The sequence below is a fragment of the Mercenaria mercenaria genome, chromosome 4 (assembly GCF_021730395.1).
Source record: "Mercenaria mercenaria strain notata chromosome 4, MADL_Memer_1, whole genome shotgun sequence".
Taxonomy (NCBI): domain Eukaryota; kingdom Metazoa; phylum Mollusca; class Bivalvia; order Venerida; family Veneridae; genus Mercenaria; species Mercenaria mercenaria.
In genome coordinates this window covers 8,370,747-8,383,061 of record NC_069364.1, presented here as the reverse complement: position 1 = coordinate 8,383,061, position 12,315 = coordinate 8,370,747, and the positions used below count along the sequence as shown (strand labels likewise).

The 12,315-nt window shown below is 35.5% G+C and overlaps 1 protein-coding gene across 1 annotated transcript in view; it reads left to right on the top strand.

Moving 5' to 3' along the window:
- Positions 1 to 12,315, top strand: part of LOC123552655 (E3 ubiquitin-protein ligase rnf213-alpha-like) — a 128,875-nt gene that overhangs the window by 110,766 nt on the left and 5,794 nt on the right. The window contains exons 66-67 of the mRNA XM_053540034.1: positions 1,227 to 1,261; positions 2,955 to 3,049. Coding sequence (XP_053396009.1) covers positions 1,227 to 1,261; positions 2,955 to 3,049 — 130 coding nt within the window. The remainder of the gene's footprint in view (positions 1 to 1,226; positions 1,262 to 2,954; positions 3,050 to 12,315) is intronic.

Sequence of the window (12,315 nt, the reverse complement as noted above, 5' to 3'; positions counted from 1 at the left end):
TTTACCAAGATTGTTCAAATTATTTGTTTCGTCAAAAACATGGCCTCCAGGGGTTGTGGCGAATTTTTCCTTGTATGTATACATGTATATTGAAAACTTTAAAAATATTCTTATTAGAAACAGCAGGCCCAATTTAAAAATAATATTACATGAATGTTTCTTGGGTGACCTTTTATGAAGATTGTAGAAATATTTCTGTTTTGTAAAAAAAGCATTGCCACCAGGGGGTGTGGTCACTATATCCCTTTTTTATGTAGTGGAAACTTTAAAAATCTCTATGTTTGATATTGTCATATCACATCATTTCCCCAATGTCTTACTCCACTTCAACCCCGCCCCCCTCCGTACTTCCAAAAAAAGACACAAAAACATACACATTACGTGCCTGTATTTATTTAGTAGAAACTTTTAACTATTCAAGCAACAACTAAACTAAGGCGAACGATATAGGGCCATCCTGTTGTATTCATGTGGGCATTTTGGCATTGTGTCAACGCCAAAACTAATTGCAGTAATATTCGAGAAACGGCAATAACTTTATTATTTCTTAACAACGAAACCGTGCTTCAGCCTTAGATCATTTCTTATGCAGTGATCATGATTTCCATTCAAAATTTGGTAAAATATTTGATGCTGAGAACAAAAGTAAATTCTATCATAAAAAGAAATATTAGTGTGGAAACATGTTTTCTTGGAATTTTAAGGATTAATTTAATTTTTGAAGTGTCTTTATCCTAAATATGTTCATTAAAGACAGGGTTTACACATGGATTAACGCCATACTTTTTAATTTAATTCTATAATATTAATTAATTTGCTTTCTTTTTTATGTAACCCGTTTTTTACATAACTGAATAAGAAAGTTTTTCAGCAGTGGTAGTATTCAAAGTATTTTCAATTTTGATTTCTCACCTGTGCCATTCAGCTGGGTTACGGTAGGTTGATGGTTCTACCCAGGTGTACGCCTATGATAGAAACAGTACCGAGAAAAGCATCTGAGATTCTCATCCATCATAGCTAATCTAGAAAAAAATTGCGATATGACCTAAATTTTTTCAGTAAGACGTCATACCCAATAAAAACAGAAAACAAAGTTTAATTCGGTAGTGTTATCTTTTTATATACTTAATCAATATTCTAGTTTAAGAAATATCACAATCTTTGGTACCAGAAAATTAATTACAGTCATCGAAATCTTTAAATTTATTTTATATTTTCTTCTACAGGTTGTCCAAATGGTCATCCCTATGTGATTGGAAATGTAAGTTAAAAATAGCTCCGCAAATTTAATGTTTCATAGGTTTTTAAAAATTTGCTAGTAGCAGACAAGATACATAACATTCCCGAATAGATGTTTTATCTATAGGTATGCTATTCATTGTCTGTCCTTTGTCTCCAAGATTTTGCAAAACAGGGATATGTAAGGTCTTTTGAAGAAACAAGGAATGGTGACAAATGACCATGAGATGATTCCCTGTTATGCACACTTTTTGTATTATGGCAAAAATTTTGACTGCTATAATAGCAACAAAAGTAATTGAGCCTGGTACATAATAAGGCCACATCAATAATTAACTTCATCAAGACATTGTGTAGAGCACACAACCCAGGTCACTTGGTCCAAGTTCAAGGTAACACATGGTGGTCAAAGTTCAAACATCTTAACTTCTTGTCTGTTCCATATTTTCTAAAGCACTTGAAAGATTTTCATAACATTAGCACCAGATAGTTACCTTGTCATGACAACATGCAGAGCTAACAACCCAGGGTCTCTAGGTCTTAGGTCAGTGTCACACTTAGAAGTCAAAGGTCAAATATCAAGTATAAACCGTTTACAAGATATTTTGTAATTTTATAATTGTCAGTAAATTGATATATGCAATTTATCTACGCTTTTGCAACCTAGTGTGGTCGGCCAGCTACAGTTGGCAATTGCAGAGACTGTGGTGCACCTATAGGGGGAGAGGGATATCAACTTCGCCCGGGAAATGTTCTGGACCAAGGGTCAGTCATATCCCCTCAGCAATCACTCTCTGAACAAATAATCTGTCAGATGCATTGCTCGTAACTCAATCATGTTGCATGTTTTTATTAGCTTTTGTCCGTATTTCTGTCCATCAATCAACATTTATGTCCTGCATCTCTGTAAAAGTATTTGACCTAGACTCATCAAGACCACTGTTCTGGCCCCTGACTTAGTCAAATGTATGCATAAAGGACCGAAAATTTTGTGTTACATTAACTCAAATGTTTTTGATGTAGATTCATGTAAAACATAGGAATGTCTTTGTGTATGTAAAGTTGTGCACCTGAGATTCTGTTTCTAATTTAGCTCAGCCATATCAGAGTTATGGTTCTTGACTTTGTCAAAAATATTCATAAAGGGTCTGAAAGATTCTGTCACACATATGTCAAAAAGTATTTGACCTAGAGTCTTGAAGCCGTATTGAAATATTATTCAGCATGTGAAGTTGCACATTTTGGGATTTACTCCCCACCCCTACTTCACTTCCCAAAAGAAAAGACACAGTATTTTTGGAATGTCCACACTTATTTGAGAGTTTACTTAATTTTGCTATGTCAACACATAACATGTCTATACAATAAAATAAGTGGAGTCACCAGTAGACATACATTTACCTCTTTACACTCTACATTTTATACACTTAGGTGAATTAGCATTTGGCGGTGCAGTAGACTGCGTTATGTTATATTCGTCTGTAAGGTCACGGTTTCAGAGTTTAATTTCCTAACTGCATGTTTGTATGTCATTTATAATTTTTTAAACTTCTTACTGAATGAATGGTACAGAGTCTATTATATAACTAGGCATCGATGTATTCATTTTAAAAATTCATAGTGAAATGAAATAGAAAACAGACTCTGTTTCATTGATTGGTATGTTATCATGTTAACTAATATTATATTTTATGTAACCTCATTTATATATGTAGTGCGGTAGACCTTATGTAGTAGCCAGATGTAAATGCGGGGCTGAAATAGGTGGACAAGGGCACAACTTACTTGCATCAAATACACAAGATACTGGGTTGGTTGTTTTATTATTCACATCTCGATTGTTACTCTATGCAAAGTCTTTCTTTCTGTAACAGTTTTGCAGATAAGTAAACGTGTTTTATTAATGTTATTATTTCTGTTATTTGACATAAGGCAATAGAGTTTTCATTTACATTAAATTTTATACATAGATATTTCTGTTAAATTTTAACATTTCTATTCTGAATGCAAATTAGCCATGTTGTTAAGGGCAGTGACTTCGAATTGTTTGCTCCTTGTCGTTTGTGTTCGATGTATTTTTAATCCCCCGCCACGAGTGGTGGGGTGTTATAGGGATTGTCTCTGTCCGTCCTTCTGTCCATCCGTTTTTCCGTCCGTGCGTCAGTCCATCCGTAACATATTGTGTCCACTCTGTATCTCCTAAACCCCTTGAAGGATTTTCATGAAACTTGGTTCAAATGATCGCCTCATTAAGACGATATGCAGAACTCATGAGTCGGCTCAAGGTCAAGGTTACAACTCAAGGTCAAATGTTTGAGCCTTCCATTTTTGTGTCCGCTCTGTATCTCCTAAACCCCTAGAAGGATTTTCATGAAACTTGGGTCAAATGATCACTTCATCAAGATGATGTGCAGAACTCATGAGTCAGCCATGCTAGCTCAAGGTCAAGGTTACAACTCAAGGTCAAAGGTTTGAGCCTTCCATTTTGTGCCCGCTCTGTATCTCCTAAACCCCTTGAAGGATTTTTAAATTCATTGATGGCGTCATACATGGACTGTGAAATATACTTAACAACATCAACGCTTCCACCCAATACCATCGACCCTTTCACTATCCATAACAGCGGCGGGGGATATAGCTGTCTTTCAGACTGCCTTGTTCTTATGAGGAAGCCATTCAGCTTGCTTCTTCACGCTACCTACAGGAGCCCTTACGTGTCTGCAATAATGCCCGTAAAAGCAATGGGATCTTTTCTATCATGAAAAGCTGAAAATCGTCATATGACCTATGATTGTGTCATTGTGGCATTAAGACCAACAAAAACAAAACGGCATATCAATCAGAGCCACTTGTGACCATAACTTGCTTTATAACATTGCTTTCATTGAGTTATAGGGAAATAAGAGTGAAATATAGCCGAATTTTTCACAATGAAAATAGATCAATTTTCACTGCTTAAGAATTTAGATGGGCTAAACGTGAAATGAAAAAAAAATTAACTGGAAGATCGAAGTATTTCTCACTTGTGAACACCAGATCTTAATTTCTACTCTACTGTCCCAGACATTAAAAGACAAGAATGTCACTGTTGATTAATGAGACCTGCAAATGTTGAACCAGATGCAATGCATAGAGCAGTTTGAACATGTACACGAGGCAGCATTAATTTTGAAACTAACTTCCTGGGTTGACCGATGTGTTGTAGACCATGCATGTTCGTCTGTTGTCAGGTGCTTTGTCATAATTAGCCTGGTATCATGTTATGATAGTGGTATGCCCTTACATATTATGTTGTTTTCTATATACCATGGATATAACATATTTATTAATGTTGGAATATGTTTACTTAGATTTGTTTGTATCTTCTTACAATACCATAATACTTGAACTGTGTTGGTGAGATGTAAAACTGTACAAAACACAAAACAAATTAGACCAAATGCAGTGTCCATTTGTGGCAATAGATAAGATGGCAGTGACTTTGGTCCGGTCAAGAGGTCTTGTAATCGACGAGCTATTACCAAGGACATAAATGCCAATTTAAGTCTTTGCTAATACTGTATAACCAACGTATATTGTAGACACTGGGGAAAGCTAAGTGGTTAGTTGTTATAAAGTTGCCGTTATTATGTTTTTTTAGCTTGACTATACGAAAAACAAATGTATATGGAAAGCTATCCTACCCTTGTCCATATCTTAGTTAAACAGTAGGTCACTAGGTCAAATCAAAGAAAAACATTGTGTATGCGATAGAGGTTGTATTTTTAGCTCACCAGAGCCAAAGGCTCAGGGTGAGCTATTCTGATCAGTCACCGTCCGTCGTCCGTAAACTTTTACTTTAAATGACATCTCCTCATAAACCGCTAGGCCAATTTCATCCAAACTCCACAGGAATGTTCCTTGGGTGAATCTCTACAAAAATTATTCAAAGAATTGAATTCGATGCAGACCTCTGGTTGCCATGGCAACAGAAAGGAAAAACTTTAAAAATCTTCTTCTCAAAAACCAGAAGGCCTAGAGCTTAGATATTTGGTGTGAAGCATTGCCTAGTGGACCTCTATTAAATTTGTTCAAATCATGACCCCGGGGTCAAAATTGACCCCGCCCCAGGGGTCACTTGATTTTTACATAGGAGAATCTTAAAAAATCTTCTTCTCAAAAACCAGAAGTCCTAGAGCTTAGATATTTGACATGTAGCATTGCCTAGTGGACCTCTACTAAAGTTGTTCAAATCATGACCCCGGGGTCAAAACTTGACCCCGCCCCAGGGGTCACTTGATTTTTACATAGGAAATCTTCAAAAAATTTCTAAAAATAAACCAGAAGGCCTAGATCTTAGATATTTGACGTGTAGCATTGCCTAGTGGACCTCTACAAGTTTTTTTCAAATCATGACCCCCGGGTCAAAATTGACCCTGCCCAAGGGGTCACTTGATGTTACATAGGAAAATCTTAAAAAAATTCTAAAAATAAACCTAGTAGACTTCTACAAAATTTGTTCAAATCATGACCCCCGGGGTCAAATCGACCCCGCCCCATGGGGCTTCTTGATTGTACATAGGAAAATCTTCAAATATTTTCTAAAAAATAAACCAGAAGGCCTAGATCTTAGATATTTGACATGTAGCATTGCCTAGTGGACCTCTACAAAATTTGTTCAAATCTTGACCCCAGGGTCAAATTGACCCCGCCCCAGTGGTAACTTGATTGTACATAGGGAAATCTTCATAAATTTGCTAAAAATAAACCAGAAGGCCTAGATCTTAGATATTTGATATGTAACATTTCCTAGTAGACTTCTACAAACTTTGTTCAAATCATGACCCCCGGGGTAAAATTAGCCCCGCCCCCGGGGTTACTTGATTGTACATAGGAAAATCTTCCAAAACATTTCTAAAAATCATCAGTTTGACATTTGATGCATATAGCACATATTACTCAGGTGAGCGATCTAGGGTCATTATGACCCTCTTGTTCAATTGATCTTCATGAAATTTGGTCAGAATGATTGCCTTGATGAAATCTAGGTCAAATTTGAATATGGGTCATCTAGGATCAAAAACTAGGTCACTAGGTCAAATCAAAGAAAAACTTTGTGTATGCGATAGAGGCGGTGTTTTTCAATTGATCTTCATGAATTTTGGTCGGAATGATTACCTTGATGAAATCTAGGTCAAGTTCGAAAACGGGTCATCTGGGATCAAAAACTAGGTCACTAGGTCGGATCAAAGAAAAACCTTGTGTATGCTATAGGCTGTATTTTTCAATTGATCTTCATGAAATTTAATCAGAATAATTGCCTTGATGAAATCTAGGTCAAGTTTGAATATGGATCATCTGGGGTCAAAATATGTCACTAGGTCAAATCAAAGAAAAACCTTGTGTATGCGATAGAGGCTGTATTTTTCAATTGATCTTCATGAAATTTGGTCTGAATGATAGCCTTGATGAAATCTAGGTCGAGTTCGAATATGGGTTATCTTGGGTCAAAAAGTAGGTCACTATGTCAAATCAAAGAAAAACCTTGTGTATGCGATAGAAGCTGTATTTTTCAATTGATCTTCATAAAATTTTGTGAGATTGATTGCCTTGATGAAATCTAGGTCGAGTTCCCATATGGGTCATCTGGGTTTAAAAGGTAGGTCACTAGGTCAAATCAAAGAAAAACCTTGTGTATGCGATAGAGGTTGTATTTTTCAATTGATCTTCATGAAATTTGGTCAGAATGATTGCCTCGATGAAATCTAGGTCAAGTTTGAATATGGATCATCTGGAATCAAAAACTAGGTCATATCAAAGAAAATACTTGTTAAAACACTGCGAAAAAAGGGTCAATATACGGGAGTGTACGGTCCCGTATATTTCGAAAATACGGGCGTATACGGGATGTATATTACAAATATACGGACCTAATATACGATCCCGTATTCGGAACATCTAGTATACGGGAAGTCCGTATATTTGTCATGCATATACGGGATCCCGTATACGCCGAATATACATAAATGTATATTTCCCGTATATATGCAATATACGAACTTTAAAAAATAAATCCCTAGAAATGGTGTTTATTCGTGTCCTGCTTTAACATAAGTTTCATTTTCATGTATTCGAAGGGTCTTGAGAATTTTTTTCCCGTATACTTTCCGTATTTTAGAATATACGGAACACGTATACGAGCCTGTATATTCCGAATATACGTAGTATACGGATCCCGTATTTTTGTCATATACGGACTGTGATTGCATCTAATATACGGGGCATATACGGACTTGTATTTTCTAATATACGGGCTTCGGATTTTTTCCGTATACGCATGATATACGTAGTATACGGATCCCGTATTTTTGTCATATACGGACTGTGATTGCATCTAATATACGGGGCATATACGGACTTGTATTTTCTAATATACGGGCTTCGGATTTTTTCCGTATACGCATGATATACTAAAGTATACGGATCCCGTACTTTTGTCATATACGGTGCATATACGAAACTGTACTTTTTGATATACGTGCTACGGACTTGTCCCGTATATGCATGGTATACGCAATATACGGATCCCGTACTTGTGTCATATACGGGTAAAATACGAAACTGTATTTTTTATTATACGGGCTACGGACTAGTCCCGTATATGCATGGTATACGCAATATACGGATCCCGTACTTGTGTCATATACGGAATGTATTTGCATCTGATATACGGGGATATACGAACCTGTAGTTTTTGATATACGGGCCAGGTTTTTCCCCGTTTATGTAAGATATGCAGAGTATACAGATTCCATATTTGTGTCACATTTAGACTGAATTTGGTTTTCTTATTCGGGGAATTCACGGACCAGTATTTCTAAAAGATACATTTACCAGACTTTTCCCGTATATGCATGTATAGTGTACAAATCCCGTATTTTTCTTTTATGTAAACTGATTTTGTATATGGGCACACACTGAAAGATGACAAAATGAATGTCGGTGATACCTACAGCAGAATACGGTATGTTAGAAAAAAGCAAGACAAAGACAGGGTATGAGAAAAAAATCATATTGTTATTAATTGGAGACATGTCAGATTAAACTAACATTTTATTCAACTTAAATACTTTTTAAATCAGTTTTTCAAACGGTTATGAATCATTTTCATTTCTTGTCCAAATGAAATAAGTAGAATTAAAATGTGAGTAATCAATAACATCAAGCATTTCTTTATATTATTATATAGACATAGTACCTAAGTTTTTCAAATCATAGGTTTGAAGTTAAAAAGCTTTGAAATGAAGACAAGTGTCCATATATTTTTCAAAAACAGAAATATAGACAATATTTTAACCAGAAGTGTGGAGTTATGAGCATTTAATATTTTCATGTTAAAGAAAATTTTGTGATCAAGGAAATGTAACTCTTCTCGAACATGGAGAGCATAAACATCAAAGGGACATAATATAGTGAATATTTACTAATTGGGTGCATTTGATTTAACATTCAACTTTGATCTGGATTGCTAAATAATGATCCATGATACTGTGTGCTTAAAAAATAGAACATCTGGAACAGTCTATTAACAGCAAAACATGCTGTAGCAGAATGCAAATAGTGAAGCTCTAACTGGGACTCGAACCCAGGACCTCTCACACCTAAGGCAGACACTCTACCACTTCCCTATAACAGCAGCAGCTAATAGCTAATGCAGTTTAATTGCCTGGATTACATTGCGTGAACTGGAACAATAATCGGTGACTCCGGATTATCGGCGTATTCGCTTTGTTACCTAACGGCAATTTCCGTGTAAAGAAAAAATATAATCTAATGCTGCCAACGTCATAATCGGTCAAATCTGCCCAAATTTCTCTGACGTGTTGTTCAGAGTATGAACTTACTAACTGGTAGTACCAGTGAAATATAACTTACACTGAATCTTTTATATTTGCCCTTTTAGCAGCTGTCGAACGGAAAAGACCGTGAGGTTTGTCCAAATATAAGTAATTATTTTACCAGTTTTGAGAGGATTTCAATTGATGGGAAATTACAGTTACAAACTAGATACCTTTCTGCAACACATGGAGTCATTAGCATTCACTGTCAATAAGTATTATGACTAAGATCGAGTGTCATTCATACATTTCAAAGATTATAGACAGAATCTTTTGTTTACATTTTTTATCGTAACCGGTGCATTTGTAAAAATCACTTTAGTTTGAAAATTCAAAGTATGCGAAGAGCTATGGTACGGTCTCTATATTATATGTTCATTTCTGATTGAAAAACTAGCAATTCGCACATTTAATTCTGCGCGGTTGACTCAGCAAATCAGTTGAGTATCACTTCTTTTACTATTGTCTGTACATGTTTTCGTTATTCCCATGAATGCTGATTACCGCTATAGGCTTTTCGATTTGCCGTCTTCTAAAAAGAGCAGTACACCCCTCCTAATGTCCGAAGATGTACTTTAAAAAGACGCATGTTGGTTCTGTACTGGAACACGATATGTAAGCAGGTTACAAATGATGAACCACATGGAAATATTCAGTTTCCTGATCTCAATAAGTATAAGCTTTTATCTGTTGTTACGAATGTCAATGAGAACGAATGGCTCATCCGGGCTGTCTGTCTGCATCTGTTGATCAAACTAGTAGAAACTTCACACATAAGTATATTCTCTATCGTGAAAATAAATAGTCGTCCCGTTTTCTGATTCCAGTAAACAACTCTTGTGTCAACCTGGAATAAAAAAAATGCACGCATTAAAAGTTATAAAAAATCGACTCTTGCAATTCATGGATACTGATAATTATATCTATTAAATGATGTGAAAATTATGACGAATAAAATGACATGTGGTCGCGCCGGGAAACTAACCCTGACCGTAGCGGCAATAAAGAAGTTTTCCACTGTCGTTACCAATTATAACGCAAGGGAGGGTTTAGTGTTTAATGCAATCTGACTAAAGTACTTGATCTTCTAAACGAAGGTCTGAGAACGACCCATTCACATTCGTCTTCTGTATATTTTGGATTTCCATCATTGCTATTTTTATGTTATCCAATCAGGCGACTTGTTCGATTGTCAAAGAGTAAGAAAAATATGCAGTTATTCCAGGTCTCGAACCTGGGACCCCTCGCTTACAAAGCAAGAGGCCTACCGACTGAGCTAACCGGCTATCTGATACATTACGACATAAGAATTGTAAATATCAAAAGTCAATGCTAGAGGTAGATTTGCAAGATGTTGTAAGCTAGGCTTTTATTGGCTAGTGAAAGGGCCGTCAGAACGAGGCAATGAATAGGTCGTTTTCAGATCCTATGCGTAGCGTAATAGGAGATGTACTTTAGTCAGATTGGTGTTTAATGCGCGTTAAATATACAATTTTTATCGTAAAAATTAGTTAAAACATCTAATTCTCATGTGTTTCCGCAACATTATAGTCTGTCAGTATACGTAGCGTAATTATACACCATTAATATCCATATATCTAAAAAAATATAATGCCGTGCCATGAGAAAACCAACATAGTGGGTTTGCGACCAGCATGGATCGAGACCAGCCTGCGCATCCGTGCAGTCTGGTCAGGAGCCATGCTGTTCGCTTTCAAAGCCTATTGGAATTAGAAAAACTATTAGCGAACAGCATGGATCCTGAGCAGACTGCGCGGATGCGCAGGTTGGTCTCGATCCATGCTGGTCGAAAACTAAGACTATGTTGGTTTTCTCATGGCACGGCTCAATTATATATTTTATTTCTGTTCTTGTCGGACGATCTGGAGGCCAGTGCCTTTTTTTAGTACTCGTTTAAACATTGCGTTATTTCTTAAATTTATTTTAACCCCAAGATTGCATACAGTTACACTAAAATAAGATAATTTAATTGGTTCAAATGTTTAATCACCCTTTAAATTTCATTGTGTATTACATATTGCCTGGGGATAAGAAATATCCGGTCAGTGTTGTTTCAAGCTGGGTCATAAAAATATGATAACCCACTTACTACAAGTGATTAGGTACTTTAAATTTTATGGTTTTATGGTTAACCTGTTAAGTACATCATTTTGCGCCCTGCTGAAAAAAAAGACGTTTGTGGTCCATATTTGAAGATTTACAGCTGTAAAATGGCGTAAAACAAGAACTGAGAAGAAAAAACACCAGTCAATCGGAAATATCGTCAACCTTAAGCTAATTTGTTAAAATGTCAAAATGGTCCGTTGAAAATCGATTTAAAATAACAGACTAAGCTGAGCAATTACTTATTGTTTGTACATGTATGGTCCTGAAAGTAAATGTTTGTTTTAGATGTATAATATATAACAATTTTAAATATGTTAGATACCATATTCATATTACTAAATATTACTTTTTATTTTGACAATAAATAAAGTATTATATACATATTCGACTTGTTCCGCATTTCACTTTAATATTAATTTAAACTTCATTCAAGTACATCGTTAGTAAACCGTTTGCCTGTAAATGCATCAGATAAAAAAAAATATAATGACCAAAGCTATTAGTTATCGATTCACCCCACCCCCACCCCCGTGTTACAACAACAACACTTTGTACGGAAATCGACAAATTGGATTATTTGTTCTCCCGCTTTATCGGTTTTAAAGATGTTACTAAAAATTGGTAATGCAAAAGATCTATAGTATGTATGTATTTTAGGTCACTATAAAATTCTTATAACTTTCAGATTAATAATCAAATTCTACATAATATAAATTGTTATTATTACCAACCTTTTTTTATATAATACTTTGAAAAAAAAATACGCATGACAACCGCTTACATAGACTTACAAAGTCTGTAGAGATAAAATAATCTGTAATAGTATTAATTTCTTCTACTACTGACACTGATATTTTCGCAGAGAAAAACATTTTCTCTCTAGACAGAGGCAAGAGATGTAATTTTTTTGCAAAAGTGCCATCTAGAAAAAAGCGTTATTTTGTCAGATTACCGGTACCCATTTTCTAAAAATAAAAGGTTGTAATTATTAACTTTATTAATGCTTTTCCGAGATTCCAGTTTTAATCGAATGAATGAACGTGCGTGCCGCCTTATTCATTCTTAAAGCTAG